Below are 22,365 nucleotides of genomic sequence, written 5' to 3'. Positions count from 1 at the left end.
AAGACTCCAATGGGAACGGACGGACACGTCGACCTCAACAAGGGAGGTAAGTCCGTTGATCAAAAAGCATACCGGTCTATGATAGGTTCCTTGCTTTACTTATTTGCTAGTAGACCGGATATTATGCTTAGTGTATGCATGTGTGCAAGATTTCAATCCGATCCAAGGGAGTGTCACTTAGTGGCTGTGAAGCGAATTCTTAGATATTTAGTTGCTACGCCTTGCTTTGGGATCTGGTATCCAAAGGGGTCTACCTTTGACTTATTTGGATATTCAGACTCCGATTATGCTGGATGTAAGGTTGATAGGAAGAGTACATCAGGGACGTGCCAATTCTTAGGAAGGTCCCTGGTGTCTTGGAGTTCTAAGAAACAAACTTCTGTTGCCCTATCCACCGTTGAGGCCGAGTATGTTGCCGCAGGACAGTGTTGCGCGCAACTACTTTGGATGAGGCAAGCCCTCCGGGACTTTGGCTACAATCTGAGCAAAGTCCCACTCCTATGTGATAATGAGAGAGCTATCTGCATGGCGGATAATCCTGTTGAACACAGCCGCACAAAGCACATAGACATCCGGCATCACTTTTTGAGAGACCACCAGCAAAAGGGAGATATCGAAGTGTTTTATGTTAGCACCGAGAACCAGCTAGCCGATATCTTTACCAAGCCTCTAGATGAGAAGACCTTTTGCAGGCTGCGTAGTGAGCTAAATGTCTTAGATTCACGGAACTTGGATTGATTTATAGCATACATGTGTTTTATGCCTTGATCATGTTCTTTATGCATTTTGTTGTTTATCTATGGTGCTCAAGTTGTACAAAGCACTCCCCGGACCTCACAAGTCCATTTGCAAGTGATGCACATATTTAGGGGGAGATGTGCTACAACTTGACTCTTTGGGACTAACCATGTGCTTGAGTGTTCTTAAATTAGTCTCAAAGATGGATTGAAAGGGAAAGGTGGACTTGGACCATGAAAGACTTCCACTGCACTCCGATGAGAGGGTAACTTACTCCAAGTTCATCTCCGTGTCTCTTATTGCCTTTTGCTCTTAATTGACAATTTTGGTGAGACAATGAGGTTTAAGGGCCAAAAATGATCCCGTTTTGGTGCTTGATGCCAAAGGGGGAGAAATTAAGGGCCAAAGCAACAAATGGATCAGCTACCACTTGAGAAGTTTGAAAATAGTAGAGTTAGGACTTTTGATTTGTCAAAACTCTAAATGTCTCTTTCTGTCAAAAGTTTGTCTCTTGTGGGGAGAATGTTTGATTATGGGAAATAGGGGGAGTTTTTGAATCAGTGATCAATTTCTCTTGGAATATCTTTCTCTATGCCTCAACAAGTGAATTTGACTTAGAGATAGGAAATTGAGTTTGATTTGCAAAAACAAACCAAGTGGTGGCAAAGAATGATCCAAATATGCCAAATTCGAATCAAAACAAATTTGTGTTCTCATTTGCATTGATGTTGCACTTCTTTTAGTTGCTTTTTGTTGTGTTGGCATAAATCACCAAAAAGGGGGAGATTGAAAGGGAAATGTGCCCTTGGGCCATTTCTATAAGATTTTGGTGATTAAGTGACCAACACACATTAAGGGAATGAGTATATGCCAAAGGGTGGACAAAGTGAAAATCAATACAAAGGTATGATTCTAGACTTAGTACATTGGTTTTTGTGTACTAACATATTTGTCTAAGTGCTAGAATCAGAGAAAAGACAATTGGAAAAGACTTGGCTCGAGCAGCCAAGACTCTGCTCAGTCTGGGTGCACCGGACTGTCCGGTGGTGCACCGGAGAGTGTCCGATGCGCCAGGCAGGCTCTGGTGAAAAGGCCGCCCTCGGGAAATCATCGGCGGCGTACGGCTAAAAATCACCGGACTGTCCGGTGAGCCAACGGTCGGCAAAGCCAACGGTCGGCCGCGCAATCTGCGCGTGACGCGTGGTCGGGCCAACGGTCTGAAGGGGGCACCGGACTGTCCGGTGTGCACCGGACTGTGTCCGGTGCGCCAACGGCTCCAAATCGCCAACGGTCGGCTGCGCCAAAACAGGAAAGAAATCCGCACCGGACAGTGTCCGGTGGTGCACCGGACTGTTTGGTGCGCCAGTCGACAGAAGGCAAGAATTGCCTTCCTGGAATGCTCTCAACGGCTCCTAGCTGCCTTGGGGCTATAAAAGGGACCCCTAGGCGCATGGAGGAAAATACTAAGCATCCTTTGAACATTGTTGATCATTCACACTCCATTCTTGCGCACTTGTTCGACATTCTTAGTGATTTGAGCTCCGTTCTAGTGAGAACCTCGTGATATTCTTTTGAGCTCAAGTCTTGGCCTTGTGTGTGCGTATTTGCTGTGAATTTGAGTGTGTTGCTTCCCTCCCTTACTCTAGTGCTTCATTTTGATTCTTATTGTAAGGGTGAGAGACTCCAAGTTGTGGAGATTCCTCGCAAACGGGAAAGAGTAAAGTAAAGAAGAACACCGTGGTATTCAAGTTGATCATTGGATCACTTGAGAGGAGTTGAGTGCAACTCTTGTCCGTTGGGACGCCACAACGTGGAGTAGGCAAGTTTTGTACTTGGCCGAACCACGGGATAAATCCTTGTGTCTCTTGTGCTTGTTCTTACTGTGTCTATTGTGCTTCACAAGAGCTCTCCTCTCAAATCACTTGATTTCATTGTTCTAACTCCTAATCAAGTTTGTGGTGTTAAGTTTTAAGTTTTTACAGGATCACCTATTCACCCCCCCTCTAGGTGCTCTAGGTAGATGTAGAGGGTTTGCAAGATTTTAGTTCAACAATCTTAGCATGTAATATGTCATTTTCACTTCTAAGATTGGAAATTGTAACATTGCAAACATCTAACTCTTTATCCTTAGCAATTAATTTTTCATTATCATTTCTAAGGCTACCAAGTGAATCATTCAATTTTTCAATTCTAGCAAGCAAATTAACATTATCATCTCTAAGAATGGAAATTGAATTATCACATACATTTGAGTCAACCTTAGATATTAGACTAGCATTCTCATTCCTAAGGTTGACAATAGTATCATGGCAAGTGCTTAGCTCACTAGATAGTTTTTCACATTTTTCTACTTCTAGAGCGTAAGCATTTTTAACCTTAACATGCTTCTTATTTTCCTTAATTAGGTAGTCCTTTTGGGTGTACAGGAGTTCATCCTTCTCATGAATAGCACTAATTAATTCATTCAATTTTTCTTTTTGTTGTATGTTTAGGTTGGCAAAAAGGGTGCGCAAGTTATCCTCCTCATTTTCACTAGAGTTATCTTCATCACTAGAGGAAGCATATTTAGTGGAGGATTTTGATTTTACCTTCTTCCTTTTGTCGTCCTTTGCCATGAGGCACTTGTGGCCGACGTTGGGGAAGAGGAGGCCCTTGGTGACGGCGATGTTGGCGGCGTCCTCGTCGTCGGAGGAGTCGGTGGAGCTCTCGTCGGAGTCCCACTTGCGGCACACATGGGCATCGCCGCCTCTCTTCTTGTGGTACCTCTTCTTTTCTCTCCTCTTGCCCTTCTTGTCGTCGCTCCTGTCACTGTCACTAGATAGTGGACATTTTGCAATAAAATGACCGGGCTTACCACATTTGTAGCACACTTTCTTGGAACGGGGCTTGTAATCTTTCCCCTTGCTTTGCTTGAGGATTTGGCGGAAGCTCTTGATGATGAGCGCCATCTCCTCATTGTCGAGCTTAGAGGCATCGATGGGTTGTCTACTTGATGTAGACTCCTCCTTCTTTTCCTCTGTCGCCTTGAATGCGACCGGTTGTGCTTCGGGCGTGGAGGGGCCATCTAGCTCGATGATTTTCTTTGAGCCTTTGATCATCAACTCAAAGCTCACAAAGTTTCCTATTACTTCCTCGGGAGACATTAGTGTATATCTAGGATTACCTCGAATTAATTGGACTTACGTAGGATTAAGAAAACGAGGGATCTTAGAATAACCTTGACCATTTCATGGTCATCCCATTTGGTGCTCCCGAGGTTGCAAACTTGGTTCACCAAGGTCTTCAAGCGGTTGTACATGGCTTGAGGGTCCTCGCCTTGGTTGAGTCGGAACCGACCGAGCTCCCCCTCGATCGTCTCCCGCTTGGTGATTTTGGATACCTCATCTCCTTCGTGCGCGGTCTTGAGTATGTCCCAAATCTCCTTGGCACTCTTCAATCCTTGCACCTTGTTATACTCCTCTCGACTTAGAGAGGTGAGGAGTATAGTGGTGGCTTGGGAGTTGAAGTGCACGATTTGGGCCACCTCGTCCTCATCGTAATCTTCATCCCCTACGGATGGTACCTGTACACCAAACTCAACAACATCCCATATGTTTTTGTGGAGTGAGGTTAGGTGATATCTCATCATATCACTCCATCTAGAATAATCTTCACCGTCAAACGTCGGTGGTTTGCCTAATGGGACGGAAGGTAATGGAATATGCTTATGAATGCGAGGATAGCGTAAGGGAATCTTACTAAACTTCTTGCGCTCATGGCGCTTAGAAGTTATGGACGGCGTGTCAGAGCCGGAGGTGGATGGTGACGAGGAGTCGGTCTCATAGTAGACTACCTTCCTCATCATCTTCTTCTTGTCACCGCTCCGACCTGACTTGTTGTGTGAAGGGGATCCCTTCACCTTGTTGGCGGACTCCCCGGATGGAGCCTTCCCATGGCTTGTGGCGGGCTTTTCGCCGGTCCCGAACTCCCTTTTGGCGGATGCTCCCGACATCACTTCGCGCGGTTAAGCTCTAATGAAGCACCGGGCTCCGATACCAATTGAAAGTCGCCTAGAGGGGGTGAATAGGGCGAATCTGAAATTTATAAACTTAAGCACAACTACAAGCCGGGTTAGCGTTATAAATATAAACGAGTCCGAGAGAGAGGGTAAAAAAACAAATCGCGAGCAAATGAAGAGTGAGACACAAGGATTTGTTTTACCGAGGTTCGGTTCTTTCAAACCTACTCCCCGTTGAGGTGGTCACAAAGACCGGGTCTCTTTCAACCCTTTCCCTCTCTCAAACGGTCACTCAGACCGAGTGAGCTTCTCTTCTCAATCAAACGGAACACGAAGTTCCCGCAAGGACCTCCACACAATTGGTGTATCTTGCCTTGGTTACAATTGAGTTGATCACAAGAAGAATGAGAAAGAAAAGAAGTGATCCAAGCGCAAGAGCTCAAATGAACATAACTGTCACTCTCTCTAGTCACTATTTGATTGGGTGTGATTCCGGACTTGGGAGAGGATTTGATCACTTTGGAGTGTCTAGAATTGAATGCTATAGCTCTTGTAATGTGTTGAAGGTGGAAAACTTGGATGCCATTAAATGTGGGGTGGTTGGGGTATTTATAGCCCCAACCACCAAAATATGGTCGTTGGAAGGTTGTTGTCGCATGGCGTACCGGACAGTCCAGTGCGCCACCGGACACTGTCCGGTGCGCCAGCCACGTCATCCAGCCGTTGGGGTTTGACCGTTGGAGCTCTGACTTGTGGGGCCTCTGGGCTGTCCGGTGGTGCACCAGACAGGTCCTGTAGACTGTCCGGTGCGCCAACTGCGCGTCCTCTGTCCTCTGCGCGCGCAGGCGCGCATTAAATGCGTTGCAATCGACCGTTGCGCGCGAAGTAGCCGTTGCTCCGCTGAGCGGCCTCTCATTTTCCCGAAGGTGGCAAGTTCAGCGTCGTGGTACACCGGACAATCCGGTGCGCCAGACCAGGGTGCCTTTTGGGATGTCTTTTGCTCTCTTTGTTTGAACCCTTTCTTGGTCTTTTTATTGGCTTGTTGTGAACTTTTGGCACCTGTAAAACTTATAGACTAGAGCAAACTAGTTAGTCCAATTATTTGTGTTGGGCAATTCAACCACCAAAATTAATTAGGAAAAAGGTGTAAGCCTAATTCCCTTTCACTTTCTTAGTGATTTGAGCTCCGTTCTAGTGGTGAACTTTGTGCTACTCATTTGAGCTCAAGTCTTGGTTGTGTGTGTGCGTATTGCTGCGGATTTGTGTGTGTTGCTTCCCTCCCTTACTCTAGTACTTTCACTTTGATCCTTATTGTAAGGGCGAGAGACTCCAAGTTGTGGAGATTCCTCGCAAACGGGAAAGAGTAAAGAAAGAAGAACACTGTGGTATTCAAGTTGATCATTGGATCACTTGAGAGGAGTTGAGTGCAACTCTCGTCCGTTGGGACGCTACAACGTGGAGTAGGCAAGTGTTATACTTGGCCGAACCACGGGATAAATCATCGTGTCTCTTGTGCTTGTTCTCACTGTGTCTATTGTGTTTCACAAGAGCTCGGTCCTTAGCCACTTTATTTAATTGTGCTAACACTTAATCAAGTTTTGTGGCCTTAAGTTTTAAGTTTTTACAGGATCACCTATTCACCCTCCCCCCTCCCATGGCGCAGGTGCCATAGCGAAGGGGAAGAAGGACTTGTCGAAGGTGACATGACGAGAGATGATGCGGTTGGTGGAAAGGTCAAGACAAAGGTATCCTTTGTGGTCACTAGAGTAGCCAAGAAACACACAGAGGGAAGACCGGGGAGCAATCTTGTGTGGCGTGGTGGCGGAGAGGTTTGGATAACATCGACAGCTAAAGACGTGAAGGTGATTGCAGTTTGGGGTTGTACCATGCAAGGCCTGGTATGGGGTGGAGAAAGAGAGGGTTTTGGCGGGGTGGCGTTGAAAAGATAAGTGGCGGTGGTGTGAAAGGCCTCAACCCAGAAAGGATGAGGGGCATGGTAATGAAAGAGAAGGGAGCGAATAATGTTGTTCACGGACCGGAGGACACGCTCAGCCTTGCCATTTTGCTAAGACGTGTAAGGACATGCGAAGGGTGGCGCCATGGGAGAGAAAGAAGGCACGTGAAGACAAATTGTCAAATTCACGACCGTTGTCGCATTGTACGCTCTTAATGGTTGTGCCAAACTATGTAGCAACATAGGAGAAGAAATGAGCAATAGTGGAAACGTGTCGGATTTAAGACGAAGAGGAAACGACCATAGGTGGTGCTAGCAATCATCAAGAATGGTGAGGTAATACTTAAAACCAGACACACTGGGGACTAGGGAGGTCCAAAGGTCACAATGGTTGAGGTCAAAGTTGTGCATGGCACGAGACTATGAAGAGGAAAAAGGGAGACGCACATGGCGACCTAACTAACATGCATGGCAGAGGTCAGAAGTATTAATATTTTTAATACAAGAGATGGAAGCGTTGCTAGCGAGCTGAGAGAGAGCTTCGGAACCAAGATCACCAAGGCGATGGTGCCAGAGTTTGGGAGACGGAGTGGCGAGGAAGGCGGTGGCGACTGGTGGAAGGTGAAGCGTGTAGAGGGGGGCAGAGCTATTGCACCTGGTGATCACGCTCCTGGTCCTAAGGTCCTTCACAGAAAAACCAAAAGGGTCAAATTCAACAAAGCAAGAATTATTGGTGGTGAATTTACGAGCAGAAACAAGATTGGTGATGATTTTATGAGAAACAAGAATGTTATCCAAGCGAATGTAGCCAACGGACGCGGAGCCTGTGGCAGTCACGAGTAAAGGAGTGTCGTTGCCAACAATAATGGAAGATGTACTCGAAGGTGAGGGAGGATGGGAAGAGGAGAGAATACCAGGGTGGGTGGCCATGTGGGAGGTGGCACCCGAGTCCATGTACTAATTATCGTAAGGTGCTGGTGGAGTGTAGACACAGTGCTAAAAGCACCAGCCAGAGTGTCGGGCGACAGCTAGACCGACCCAGGGGCACCAGAGGTGGGCCACCCCATGGGAGCTGACCAAGAGCAGGCCATGGTCCTGGCGCAGCAGCGGCGAAGGCCACAGACAGCCCAGCTTGGCGAGATGGCCCAGGTGAGTGTGGCCCCTAGAGCAGACCGAGCCACATTTGAATGGTCCCGGTCCAGGGATTGTACACCGTGGCCCAAGCAGCACCAGTTGGCACGCCTGAGCTGAGTGCACGGCAGAGATGGCCAAACGGGCCGCCCGGCCCGGCCTGGCCCGGGCCCAATGAAGCCCGGCCCGTTTTAGGCCCGGCCCGCCAGGCACGGTTATAAAACCGGGCGAGGCCGTCTAAGCACACGAGCTCAATTTCCTGTCTGAGCCTGGCCCGCAGCGGGCCTAAACGGGCCAGGCCGACCCGTTTAGCACGAAAAAAACGGGCCGAAAAGCGAGCTATACGGACCGGTAAGCATGTTTTAGTGTAAAAAAAGCGGGCTTAACGGGCTTAGGGATAAACGGGTCGTGCCGGGCTAGCCCACCGTGCCTAGTTTTCTGTCCGAGTACGGGCCCGCATAGAACCGGGCCGTGTCGGGCTCGGACCGAGCCCAAACATCGGGCTTCGTATCGGGCTCGGCTTATTGGCCGTCTATAGTGCACGGGCACCACCGCACCATGCACCACCAGACGAGTGTGTCACGTCGTCGGGGCGTCCGTCATTGCCGCAACGATGATGGTTTTTGGAGCCGCCACCAGAGCCTGCAGGGGACGGGGCGGAGTGCCCAGCGACGAGGGCAGAGGGCGGGGCGCAGATTGGCCTGTGGTGGTTGTGGCGAGGGCCGTTGGAGGAGCAGTGGACGATGTTGGCACCAGGAGCAGTTTGGAGCGGATCTCGATGAAAGAGGGGAAGGGCCGCTGCTGCTTGAGGAGAAGGTGGAGGGAGTTGAACCGATGGAGAGGCCACGGAGGACGTTCATGGCGAGGGCGCGGTCGGTGACGATCTCGCCGAGCTCGGTGAGGGAGTCCGCCAAGATCTTCATCCAGCGGCAGTAGTCGGAGACAGAGAGTGCACCTTGCTTTTTTTGACGAAAAGGGGTTTCCCCCCCTATTTCATTAAGAAACAGGAAACACATACAGACACACACCAGAAATGTCTTAGCCAAAACAAGCCATTGGCAACAAAAGCTCAGCAACTAATCCAGCAACATCTATGATCAGACCTGACCCAAAATCTATTGCCAAACCAAGACGACTAAGACAAGAAAGGGGGTTTAACCAAGACATTATTACAGACCGACATCCTGATATAATAGCCAAAAGAGTCTCTAGGTTCAAGAACAGAAAGAAGCATCATCGCCAAAAAGGATCCCCCACTCAACCGATCACTGCGTCAGCCTCCTGTCAACTGGAGACCATCCCCAAGCTCGACTGAAGAACTCACTAGCCATTTTTCTGATATGATTGCTTCTTTCCTCCAGCATCCTTCTTGCCGATTTTTTCTGTAATAAAATCCATGAGTTCATCCAAAAACAACACAATATAAAGATGTCTAACGTATTAACTATTCTTTTATCATCAAAACAAGCTTCGTTTCTTATTTTCCAAAGAGTCCAAAGAACTGCACTACATCCCACTGTCAACAAATTCCTGTCTCGTTTATTGAAAAGATGGAGCCAGTGGCTAAACATCTCACTGGGATTCATGGGAATACAAATGGGATGTAGCACCATCTGCACCACTCTCCATGTAAATTTTGCTATCTGACAGTCAAAGAAGATGTGCTGCGTAGTTTCTAGGCAATCACACCAAGTGCAATTGATGTTTCCTTGCCAATTCCTTTTGCTCAGATTTGCCTTGGATAGAATCCTGTCTCTCAAAATAAGCCAAAGGAAAACTTTTATCCTTTGGGGGATTTTAGCGTTCCAGATGAACATATAAGGCACCCGACCCAAATTGTTTCGACAATTAAGGTAAAGGGATTTGACCGAAAATCCTTTTTTATCTAGTAACCAAATAACATTATCTCTAGAATCATTAAGACAGATGTCCTCATATGAGGATATCATCTCCTTGAGATTGTCAGCCCCAGCTCCCACTAGCCTCCTTCTGAAGGTTAAGGATTCAGAATTCGTACTTATCACCTTTTCTACACTTATCTCTTTATTAAGAGATAAGTCATGAAGTCTTTTAAATCTTACCGAGAGAGGAGTATTCCCACACCAACAATCATTCCAAAAACTGGTTGATTTACCATCTCCAATGATTCTTTTGCAGTTTTTGTAAAACACATCTTTTACTTCCAGAATGCTTTTCCAGAAATGAGAGTCCCCTTGTTTCCTTTGCATCAAACTCAAAGGTCTTCCTCTGATATATTTAAACCTTACTATTTTTTGCCACAAGCCCTCCTTATTCTCCAAACTCCACCACCATTTGGCCAGTAAGCAAAGGTTCATGCATCTAAGGTCTAAAATTCCCAGACCTCCTTGATCCTTAGGCCTACAAACAATATCCCAGTTCACCAGATGGGGTTTATTGCTCTTTTTTCCCCCCTGCCATAGCATCCTCCTTCTATACATGTCCAGTTTTTTGAGCACACTAACAGGAGCCCAGAAAATGGAAAGCATGTATAAAGGGATGCTAGACAAACTACTGTTAATCAGCACCAGCCTCCCCCCAAGGCTGAGATACCTTCCTTGCCAGACCCCCAGTTTTTTTTCCATTTTTTCTTCCATTTTGGCCCAATGGGAGATTCTAAGAGTCTTGTAATCTACGGGGATGCCCAAGTAGTTCATGGGTAAATTTCTGATAGGACAAGTGAAGATTTCAGCGTACAAATTCTTCATATCTACGGCTTTGCCAAAGCACAGAATCTCACTCTTGTGAAAGTTAATTTTGAGGCCTGACATCTGCTCAAAAAGGACCAAAACAAATTTCAGATTCCTTGCATACATCGGGTTATCCTGAAGAAGGAAGATAGTGTCATCTGCATATTGTAAACAAGCACAACCATTTTCAATGATGTGAGGAACAAGGCCCACCAAAAGACCAACCTCCTGGGCCCTTTTAATCATGCAAGAAAGACCATCCGCAACAATGTTAAAGAGCAACGGAGATAAGGGATCTCCCTGTCTTACCCCCTTATGCGTAGAGAAGAAGGGGCCAGTTAGATTGTTAGTCCTAACGGCAACCTTGCCCCCACTAACTGTTTTCATCACCCAGTCTCCCCATTTCTCGCCAAATCCTTTTATCTCAAGCATTTTATATAAGAAATGCCAATTAACTTTGTCATACGCCTTTTCAAAATCAATTTTCAAAATGATCCCATCTTGCTTTTTCTTTTTTACTTCATGAATAATCTCATGAAGGGCCACAACACCATCCAAAATATATCTTCCTTTAATAAAGCCAAACTGGTTATCACTAATCACCTTAGTGATACAATTTGACAACCTATTGTTAAGGACTTTGGTGATCATTTTATAGCAAACATTTAAAAGACAAATGGGTCTAAAGTTTTTCATATCTATAGCCTTGTCCACTTTAGGAATTAAAGTGACAACACCATAGTTTAATCTTTTAATGTCCAGTTTTCCTTTGAAAAAGTCTTCAAACAACTTCATGATGTCTTTTTTAATAATGTCCCAGAAGTCCTTAAAAAATTCTGCAGGGAGACCATCAGGGCCTGGGGCACTATTGTGTTTAAAGTTGTCTACTACATGCTTAACCTCAGTCTCTGTAAAAGGGGCAGTGAGGATACATCTGTCCTCATCGCTAATCTTATCCATGTTTCTATCCTCCATATAGATGGCAGAGATAGGAGAAGGGCCAAACAAGTTTTTATAGAAGTTAGTAGCAATCCGATTCTTCTCATCCTCCTCTTCAACCAAGTTCTCCTTATCCATCAGAGCATGAATCCTGATTCTCCTTCTATTGAGATTGGCTTTTTGATGAAAATAATTTGTATTTTCATCTCCTTCCGTAATTAACCTCTCACGAGCTCTCTGCTTCATTTTCATCTCTTCCTCAAAGAGAAGTTTATTAAGCAAAAGCTCACAATCTTTTTTCGCCATTTTTTCATTATCCGACAGCCCCCCTTCTTCATTTTTAATGTCTAACCCATTGATTTTCTTCAAAAGATCTTCTCTCCTTCTCTTGTTACTCCCTTCTTCATTGAAATTCCAACCCTTAAGGTATTTTTTGAGTCTCTTAACTTTCTCTTTCCAAATGTTAAGACTTCCATTACTCCTTATTGGAAGCTCCCAACTTCTACAAACCAACTCTCTAAAATCAGGTTTTTTATGCCAGAGCAACTCATATCTAAAAGTAGCAACAGGTTTTTTTGAATCCTCAGTGCTTAACATCAAAGGAACATGGTCTGAAAGAAATCTGTTCAGCCCTCTAACCCTAGCATTGCTGTATAATAAATCCCAATCAGGGCTCACTAGAAATCTGTCAAGTTTTTCAAAAGTGGGAGGATTTCTATTATTGGACCACGTAAACTTCCTATCAGTTAGATCTAGCTCAACCAGACCGTGCTGATCAATGATGGCATTAAAGAGAAGCGTCCATCTATTGGCAACATAAGGCTTATTTTTGTCATCACTACTCCTCAAAATGTTAAAGTCACCACCTAGCAGAATGGGACCACTACAGTGGGAGCAAGTGGCAGCTAACTCGCTTAAGAAATTATCTTTATTAACCGCTTGAGCTGCCCCATAGACATTAGCAAAAGTCCAAGAAAGATTTTTAATCTTGTGATGCACCCGACACACAATCATGAAGTCCTTGATTTGAATGTCCGAGACATCCAAAGTGTCTGAATTAAAACCCACCAGCAAACCCCCTGATCTACCATTAGGGGGAGAAGAAATCCACTTAAACAACTTATTACTGCTTAAAGACAGTAACCAGTTCTGCCCAAATTCTTTCTTATTAGTCTCTTGCAGACTAATGAAATCAACTTTTTCCTTGTTTATGAGTTCATGAATGAACTCAAATTTCCCGGGTTTGGCAAGCCCCTGGCAGTTCCATATTACCCCTTTCATTCAGATACTTGGTTGTCCCATTGATGACGCTTCAGGCATCTCCTATTATTAGATGTATATCTAATTTTTGGAGAACCCTTTTTTTTCTCAGAGAATATTTTTTCTCTTTCTGTATTTTTTTCTTCTTCTTTGGTGTTTTGTTCTTTTTCCCTTCCGATTCACTCTCTATCATCTCTTGGACAATTCTATCCATAATCGAAGGATCCTCATTCTCCACTAAATTACCAGCGAATTTATTATCAATATCATCAACACCAACGTCTGGCATAATAGCCTTGGCACGTTCTTCTTCTAAGCACTTGATCATTTCTAAGTTATCTAATCTTTCATTATCATCTTTTCCCAAATTCACCCCAAGTTTGTTAGCTATATCAATCAGCAAGCTGTTTTCAGAATTTAAGATAGAGAAAGGGTTGGGGTTGTTACCTATGTTCAAGAAGGCATCCTTCGCTTCAGCTCTGTTGATGGCTTTGTCCGTAATCCTGATATCTTCATTTGCCTCCAGTCTGCTACTTTTCCTTGTGCCTTCAACTTGATCTACCAACTTGGCTTTACCTTTTTTATCCTTACCAGTTTGTTGCTCATCTTGAACTTTGAGGAGTTCACCCTCATCCATCTCCAATTCCTGCTCATCCGCTATCTCAACACCCATTCCTTTCACAAAGTTGTTAAGCTCTTGGGAACTAAGAAGGTCTTCATCACTGTCTTCAAAGTCTACCTTCTCATTGTTTTCATCCCCCAGATTTTCCCCCTCTTCATTGCATTTGTCACATTCATTGGTTTGTGGATCTGTAGCAAACATTGCTTCTTTAAACTCAGAGGAAGATGTTTTCTGATTTACAGGAATCAGAGGGACCTTCCCACTTTCATGAATATCACTTTTGGGTTTTTTCCCTCCATTGTCACCCAAACCGAACTCGTTCGGCTGTAAATCAACAGAAGATCTCTTTCTCATACTAGCTTCTTCCTCATTCCATCCTTCAGTTTCTACCTTTTCCACCTTAAAATAAATGTCATATAAGAGATGCTTGACTCCTATCTCAATGACAGGTGGAATCCTCGCGACGCTCTTCACATGCACTTTAAATCTAACCATGTCATTGGATTTCAGAGCGGCCAGATCCACTTCTTCCACAGCTCCTAAAACCGAACCCAACTCACATATGGCTTGATAGTTCAACAATTCTTCAGGCACATTATCGGCCTTAATCCAAACTGAGTGCAATCTGGATTTAGCCAAAACCTGAGAGTTCCACACAGTTACTACAATCTTAACCCCTGAAATCTTCATCTTCAACTCAGTAAAGTTGGTCAGTTCATCAAGCCTGTCCTGTGATGGGAATTGCATCAGGAAACCAAGATGACACTTATCAGCTTTCCAGGGTCGTCCCCATGGGAAATGGAAGCTAAAATCCCTCTCCAGATCACCAGCAGACACAATCCCCTCCACAATTTTGACTAATCCCAACAGGCTCCTCTTTGGTTTTTTGGAAATGTTCTTTCCAAACTGAGAGGAGTAAAAACTCAAACCATCTGCTGCCATTCCCACTAATGGCATAATAGGTTTGTTCTGTCTTGGCCACACACATTTCGCAGTTACATGAGTCTCTTTCATGCAGATATCACACCACAAAGCCCTAGAACAATCTCTGGCATGATGACCTTCATCACCGCATTTTTGGCAGAATGTGCGACGACTTCCTTCTACCTCCAGCATCCCAGGGAGAGTCGGGGATTTAGAGTTACCTGGGTTATTCATGTCACCAGATGATGATCCAATCACCTCTCCCTCAGATTTCACGTGTGAGGGTCGGAGTCGCCAGCTCATATTGCGGTGTCTTCCCCAAGCATTGGGTGGATTCCTCGCCTCCTTAGAGTTCCACCGATCCCACTGTGAGGGTTTCAGCCTTGGGTCCATCTTCTCTGAAGTTTCCCCAGCGAGCTCACCCCCTCCCCCTCCCCCTCCTGGCTGAGGACCAAAGTCTGGCGGGCGGAAAGGGATGGATCGCCACCCTCCAGAGAAACTCTCCCGCTTGTGGGTAGGCAGCGCCCACAGCGAAGCTAGAAGCACGGACAGGTGTTCTGGGGATCGAGCACCAATAAGATCAGGAGGAAACCCTACCTCGTTCAACTTGTTGCCAGCCTTCTGGGCTGCGATCCACCCCCTGGAGATGGAGCCCGAGTCGAGACACCTTGGCTGCCCCTTCCTCGGGTCATCCGCTTTCACGGCCCATCCATGCTCTTCAGGAATCCACGAACCAGGCCGATTTCCCCCTGCGTTGCTCTTTTGCGAATTTGTCCAGGGAGAATGAGATTTTCTGCTCGCCGGCTTCTGGGCTTTGCGTGAGAGCCCCTGCAACCCAGGTGGAGGAAGAGGAGGTGGGGGAGGGAGGGGCGCGGGAAGGAGGGGCGTCAGGGGAGAGTGCACCTTGCTGAGGGGTGCAGAACTCAGTGTCCACCATAAGAACGTGTGTCTCGCGGTTGCTGGTGAACTGTTGCTCGAGGGCGAGCCAGGCGCCACGGGCGGAAGGAGTCCTCATCGTGACGATCTCGTAGAGGTCGCCGATGATGGAGCCGTAGAGCCAAGACAGGACGTGGAGGTCCATCCGCACCCAGTGTGGAACGGCGGGGAACGCGGCGTCGCAAAGGGCATGGTCGGCGAGCGCGTACTTGCCAAGGGCGAGGAGCATGAGGCAGCCCCACTTGGAGAAGGATGGCGCGGCGAGATCGAGGACGACCGGGACGAGGGCGCGGACGTTGAGGATGCCGAGGGCCTGCGCATGGAGGGCAGCACCAACGTCGACGTCACCAGCGGCTAGAGGAACGTTGTCGTCGTCGGTGGACGCTGGTGGGGGCGTCGGTGTTGTTGACCACGATGCCATCGGTGGCAGCAGCAACCTCCTGGAGGCGGCGGCGAGCGGCGGCAACAACAGCATGGGTGCGGTGCGCAGCTGAAGCCTCAGCGTCCGAGGCGAGATCCTTAGCATGAGCAGCAACTGTTGCAGCAGCTAGCGGGTCGCTGGAGACACTAGCCATGGTGAGAGAGAACAGAGGGAAGAAAAAAATTGCAGAAGCGGTTTCAGCGCTAAGGAAGAAAACGCGGCTGCTACCATGAGACAAGATGGAATTGGGATATAACACAACTTGATTGATCATAAGTACAGGATTACAAAAATATAGGCAAGCCTCATCCCGATTTATAGAAAGAAGACCCGGGAGTGGGCAACCAAATCAATTCGTCGTAATTACATGAGCCATAAATGGAAGGAGCAGTCTCATGTCTATCAGTTATAGTAGAAATTTTAAATGTGAGACACCAGTGACGAGTGAAATCAACACATGGTACATATATATACAATACGAAAGGGTACATCTAAAGGTGTGAGTAAAGGATGGGCCCTTCGATGAAAGGATGTGACCCCTTTGGCTGACAACCGCCAATGATGGTTACAGTGGGGCAAGCTGGCAAAGGCTAGCCCCATTGCCACAAGGACGACGGGAGTTCTAGGATTTGTTTGGTTGGTTGTCTCACTTGTCAAAAGAGTGTTTGTTTATAGCTATAGTTATAGTAAAAACTTTCTTCTATATACCGATGACTTTATATGACGAAGAATATATGATAAGTTTTGGCACCTTAGTTATACAACTAGACACCTTTAATTTCACGGGGTTACTTTTTCCCTTCCGCAACAAGGACGACGGCTACACCTTTCATTCAAGTTCAAACGCACTCAAATGTGTAGCGTAGGCCCTCTCGATAGCTCTTGTCATCAAGTTTTGAGGTTTTCTGTTTCAAATTCAGAAAGGATGACTAGCAATTATTTCAAAATTATACGTGTTCTGCCCACATCCCCGAGAACTGTAGCAACTGGGTACTCATGCAAACTTTTCTTTTAAAAACAGACGCCCTCAAATACATTATCTTCTAGAAACAAACAGATGGAGTCGTTCATCAAATCAGAAAGTACACAAAAATATGGATCGCTCCCAGAGAGGAGACCGCTCCGGTGTATCAGTTTCAAATCAGTTTCGACGCAGCATAATCTGACGTTGCCGGAGCCATTTGAATTGGTCGTGTGCAAACTGCATTCAACATTAGCTGCAACCAGTTACAGAATCTTTCAGCAAATCTCTGCTTCATTTGGCTGCTGTTCTGTCTCAGTTTACATCACAAATTTGGGATGCAGATCCTCAACTTATTTTCGCCTTTCGGTCGTCTAAAAAGCTACCTCGACCCGACTCCTCGCCTACCAAAAAATTAATATGGTGATCACCTTCGTCCCATGGGGCATGGCCATAGCATCTCATCAGTATCCATAGCCTGGGCATGGCAGACACAGCAAAAGGTTAGAACATGTGACCGATGCGGAGAGACCTATCATCAATGGCAGTGTCGCTTACCAGAGTTGTCCATCGGGTTTGCGACAGGTGCAGCCTCCGGCTCCTTGATATCGACGACCACAACATCTGATGTCAGGAAGGTCTTGGCCACCGACGCGGCGTGCTCCAAGCAGCATCTCACCACCTACAGACAGTTCATCGCAGCTTTGAGGTTTTGCTCCAGGAAAAGAAATATCAAACATCAGTCAGGTCTGGCTCCTATCGAAGACAAGTTACCAAGGACTGGTTTGGTTGGGAAAAGAGATGTAACAATTGTAGCGCCAACAATTCGCAAGGACTGCTATTTTCAGTTTTACCAGCTAATGCTGCTACTTCACCTTTGGCAGCTCCCAAAGTTCTTTTTAGATCCATGTGAGGTTAGGTTTACATTAAAGAATGGTGCTATTCAAGCTAAACTAGGTTGCCTTATCAATTTCAATTCTTCTATATGCATAGTCTACAGGTAATGAACTCACAGATTGGTTATGGCAAAGGAAACAAGATGAAGCCCAATGGTAGGGGAACATGCATTGATTACAGAAGTTGCAAGACCAACCAACTAGAATTCAAGCAGACAGATAGGGAAGCCACAGGGCCACAAACCTTGGTGGGGTCAATGATACCAGCAGCCATCAGGTCCTCGTACTGTCCAGTAGCAGCATTGTAACCATACTTGAAGTTATCATTAGAAAGGACCTGGTGTAGAAAACATTTACATAAGATTCAGATCCATGCCTTGAACTGTGGTATATGCGTGAGACTTTTGGTAATCAAGCTGTACCTTCTCAGTGACAACACTGCCATTGACACCGGCGTTTTTAGCAATCAATTTAAGTGGGTAGCTCAGGGCCCTCCTTACTATTTCAGCTCCAACCTAATGTCAGTTCAGAATGTCAGCCATAGTTGAACCTATAGCAAGGTTGTGCTCTGTTGCCTCCATCCTCTTTCAAATGAATTACGGGATTGCAGATTTTGTTTTTACCTTCTGCTCGTCGTTCTCCAGTGTATCCTTGATGGCGTCGACTTTAGCTGCAAGCCGCAAAAGAGTGCACCCTCCACCAACAACAATACCTTCCTCAACGGCAGCCTGTGAAGAGAAAGAAACAACTTTAGTGATACATATGTAACCAGAAGAGAATTCAGCAGAAAATACAGAATGTTTCAAGAAGCAAGGAGTATGGAGTGATTTTTACTTCCTCCAATCACAAACATAAATCTATCTAGGTCTGTTCGACATAAACTAGTCATGGTCCATAAAATCTAAAATTTTGTATAGATTCACAACAAAATTTATCTTTTGTGCAAACTACATTTACAATCTATAATTTTTTCATCCAACATCATATATCATTATACATGTGAATTAAATATGAGAAATATAAATCTGGCAGCACAAGTTAATTACTTCGACAACTTACCTTAGTTGCATTTAGGGCATCCTCAACTCTCAACTTCTTCTCTTTTAGTTCAGTTTCTGTTTGTGCTCCCACCTGTCAAGCAACGCCATACATGAATTATGGTTATCCACCATACCTGCAACATTGAATCGATGAAAAGAACATTGAACAAATAACACATTGCGACCCGTGGACTTCACATTACCTGAATGACAGCAACACCGCCAGCAAGCTTCGCTATCCTCTCATTGAGCTTTTCCTTTTCATATTCTTGTTCTGCTGCCTGCAAATTAGGTTCATAAAAACAGAGCTTCAGACTTTCACCTGAGCAGTAAAGTCAAGTGAGCAAATAGAACAGGAAAAGGTCAGACCTCAATGAGATTTTTAATCTGTGCAACCCTCTTAGTAACTTCTTCCTGGGTGCTGCCATCACCAACAATTGTTGTCGACTCTTTCGTAAGGACAACCTTTGCAGCTGTTCCAAGAACTGATTTGTCGGCCTTGTCAAGTGACAGCCCAACTTCATCTCTGATTACAGTTGCTGCAGAAACAAAGTATGTTTATGGATAAGGTGCATACATGATCAAAATGAAGCTTTAGAATGGAAGTTTAGCTGACCTCCAGTAAGGATGGCAATATCATCCAAGTACTGAGTCTTGCGCTCTCCAAAACCAGGGGCTTTGATGGCAGCGATCTTCAGTGATCCTCTGAGCTTGTTGACGACAAGGGTAGCAAGAGCCTCCTGCTCAATATCCTCTGCAATTATCAGGATTGGGTATGCACCTCTGATGGCTTCTTCCAAAACGTTGATAAGATCCCTTGCGTTGGTGATTTTCTTATCAACCAAAAGCAGCTGAACAATGAAGATGAAAGACAATAGCATTAATAGTCTGAAACAGGAAAGCAACTGCTGTTTGCCTAGGAACTGTCTTACCCCCACCCCCCAATAGGTCAGAGTTTTTTTTTTCTTTTGAAACAGGAAAGCAATAAACAGCAAAAAAAAAAGAATTGATATCTCATATTTTACAGTTACCTTGCAGTTCTCGTACTCTGCAGTCATTTTCTCACTGTCTGTTACAAAGTACGGAGAGATGTAACCACGGTCAAATTGCATTCCCTCCACAACATAGAGAAAGTTCTCAGAACTCTTCCCCTCTTCAAGGGTGACAACGCCCTTCCGACCGACCTTGCTCATGGCCTCTGCTATCATGTTACCAATTTCATAGTTGTTGCCAGCACTAACTGCAGCAACATCTGCAAGCTCACTATCTTCAACCTCCTTAGACAACTTCCTTAGTTCTTCAACTAGTGCTTTAGCTGTTTTCTCAATACCACGAGTAATCTGAACAGGATTAGCACCAGCTGCCACGACCTGGACAAGACAGTATTTAGCTGAAAACACAATACTTGATCAATCAAATATACAAGTAGCAACAAATTTCAGCTAGTGGCACACCTTAACACCCTCAGCAATCAGCCCCTGAGCAAGGACCACAGAGGTGGTTGTCCCATCTCCAGCAAGATCGTTGGTCTTAGCTGCAGCTTGCCTGACCAATTTAGCTCCAATGTTTTCCACAGGGTCCTCCAGCTCAACCTACAGAACAGGGATTAGCAATTATTACCTAAATTCAACATATACTTAACTACGCTACTACTTGCATGATAACCTATAAGCCTTCAGAAAGAACAGAGAGACTCAATTCATTAACAAAATTCAATAACATGTAACGATCATTATGCAATTATGGTAAAATTAAAGGGTGCACCATCAATATTGCATACATTTAACAAGTATATGCTTCTGTTGATCTTCTAAAGTTTATGCATTAAAGGGGTCATAAGAATATGGCCTGCAAAACTTGTATGACAAGAAAATAAATAAATAAATAAATAAATAAATAGACAGTGTTATATAATGTACATATCAGCTGAAGGACAGATCCAGCACAGTGGTGAGAAGCTCACGGAGCCAAACATACGACACAGCCTCTCCGCAAAAATGCAGGGTAACGCAGGCCTCGGATATTCATGTGGGAACCGCCAGCACTGGTCTGTCCTTTTTTATGTAATTTATCAGCTAGCAAGCAAATTCCAAGTACAGCCATGATAGCATTGCACTGTACCTCTCTTGCAACTGTAACGCCATCGTTAACAATCTTGGGAGAGCCGTACTTGCTCTCCAAAACGACATTCCTTCCCTTCGGTCCGAGTGTAACTCCAACTAGGTCTGCAAGCTTATTGACTCCAGTCTGAGATACAGAAGAAGACGAAAACACAATTAGTGCCTGGTGAAGGAGGCCACAGTACATCGTCTTCAAATAAAAGAGTGCCCGAAGCTCGCTTCACCTGGAGCTTCTTGATAGCTGACCCATCCTTGTTGAAGTACAGCTCCTTAGCCGCTTTTACTCTGAAGTTAGCCCTCCTCTGAAGGCGCACATTCTTCCCCGTTGGAGCAGCCATAAGGCCAACTGTAGAAGTGGCACCGAACGTCGAGGCCATGTCTTCTACTGCATGTGCGGCAGGAGTCACATTAGCATGAGAAAACGATCGAAGCAGACACATAATCCATAGCCAGCCTCCTAACCATCTCTCAAGCAAAAGGGAGTAACGCTATCTCTGATGCAAATGGAAAGCACATTTTTTTTACCGAACAATTGAACACCTGCTACGGTCGGACATACGCTAGCTCTGGTGCAAATGGAGAGGAAAAGGACACTCACTAACGCAGCAGATGACCAAACCCACTCGCCACCACTCTCTATACGCTATCTACACGGACGAACCCAAACCACCTCGCCCCGAAACCCAAGACCCACACCCACCGGCCACCGAACTGGAGCTGTGCGGCGCTGGCATCCAGTTCCACACTCACCCAATCCTCAGACCACGGCAGCTAAACCCCTGCCGAGAGCGCGGAGGAGCCTCTAATTAGAGGGGGAGGCGAGGAAGGAGCGCGGGAGCACGGGCTGCGGACTCACCTCGCGCTTGCGGATGGGTCGCGGGGGACGGCGGGAGGCGGAGAGGATAAGGCTGGCGGCCTCGGGAGGGTCGGGTCAGGTCGCGGCTGCGTGTGTCGATCGAGAGAGGGGTTTGCGGACGGGCGAGGTAGAGGCGATGAGGCGTTAAATAACACAGCACAACACGCCAGGGTTTAGATGCGCCGGACCGGACGATCGCCTAGCGGGTGAATGCCGCAGCCTCGGCCGTTGTGGAAGTGTCTAGAAGCGAAGCAGCCACCAACCGCCTAATCTGACCAACTGAGCTTTTTTTTTTGGCTCATGGGCCTTGCTAGGCTCTGGAAGAGTAAGGAAAGGCAAGGCGTGTTCATGGCTATGTTGAGAAGCGCAGACAGACCAAAAAATAAGTTAACCACCCGGGTGAGAGGAGGGAATACTAACCACTACACTGCAACGACTTTTTGTTAGAGAGCAAGAAATAAAGCTAAGGATTTGGTTCATACGAAATCATAAAATTTCAATATAGATCGGCTAGTTTTCTACATATAGTGCATAACAATTTTCACGAAACAATCTCAAATTTTTTACCAGACTCTCTACATATGATATCATGACATGTCGACAAGTTTCATAATTTTCTGATTTTGTCTATATTTTATACAATTTTAAAACAATTGTGTCGCAAGTTCTCAGTCATGTTTTGTGAGAATGGTGTTCGAAATTTTTGGCATGTTTCTGAAATACGCCGTAACTTGTGTTAAATAACATGAATATTATTTTTCATTCACCATTTTCTATTTTTTCGAGTGACTTGCAGTTTAAATCTGAATTGTTCTAAGAAATTCAATTAAAAGAAGTAAATTTGATAGTTATAGCAAATACT

The 22,365-nt window shown here is 45.6% G+C and overlaps 2 protein-coding genes across 5 annotated transcripts; both read right to left on the bottom strand.

Annotated features, from left to right (window-relative positions):
• Window positions 1–8,780: 8,780 nt before the first annotated feature.
• Window positions 8,781–15,684, bottom strand: LOC103638166 (uncharacterized). Its single transcript, XM_008661152.4, has 3 exons — window positions 15,242–15,684; window positions 13,175–15,180; window positions 8,781–9,202 (listed from the first exon to the last, which is right to left on the bottom strand). Exons 1-3 carry the CDS (start codon window positions 15,682–15,684, stop codon window positions 9,144–9,146), a joined length of 2,508 nt encoding a protein of 835 aa, XP_008659374.2. The 3' UTR covers window positions 8,781–9,143.
• Window positions 15,685–16,621: 937 nt separating this feature from the next.
• On the bottom strand, window positions 16,622–21,763 carry LOC542185 (RuBisCO large subunit-binding protein subunit beta, chloroplastic). Of its 4 annotated transcripts, none has more exons than XM_008661148.3 (14): window positions 21,504–21,763; window positions 20,872–21,032; window positions 20,649–20,774; window positions 19,982–20,119; window positions 19,559–19,897; window positions 19,144–19,378; window positions 18,897–19,066; window positions 18,731–18,808; window positions 18,547–18,618; window positions 18,111–18,215; window positions 17,910–18,002; window positions 17,732–17,824; window positions 17,150–17,273; window positions 16,622–17,069 (listed from the first exon to the last, which is right to left on the bottom strand). In XM_008661148.3, the coding sequence occupies exons 2-14, from the start codon at window positions 21,022–21,024 to the stop codon at window positions 17,056–17,058; spliced, it is 1,740 nt and encodes a 579-aa protein (XP_008659370.1). In that variant the 5' UTR covers window positions 21,025–21,032; window positions 21,504–21,763; the 3' UTR covers window positions 16,622–17,055. The 4 variants fall into 4 exon arrangements, with proteins under 4 accessions (XP_008659370.1, XP_008659373.1, XP_008659372.1 ...); XM_008661151.4 differs by having other exon boundaries at window positions 20,872–21,029; window positions 21,504–21,747; XM_008661150.3 differs by having other exon boundaries at window positions 21,398–21,716.
• Window positions 21,764–22,365: the final 602 nt, after the last annotated feature.

Source organism: Zea mays, chromosome 9 (genome assembly GCF_902167145.1).
Source record: "Zea mays cultivar B73 chromosome 9, Zm-B73-REFERENCE-NAM-5.0, whole genome shotgun sequence".
Lineage (NCBI taxonomy): Eukaryota > Viridiplantae > Streptophyta > Magnoliopsida > Poales > Poaceae > Zea > Zea mays.
The sequence above is the reverse complement of the archived record's forward strand: the minus strand, read 5'-3'. Positions and strand labels throughout refer to the sequence as shown.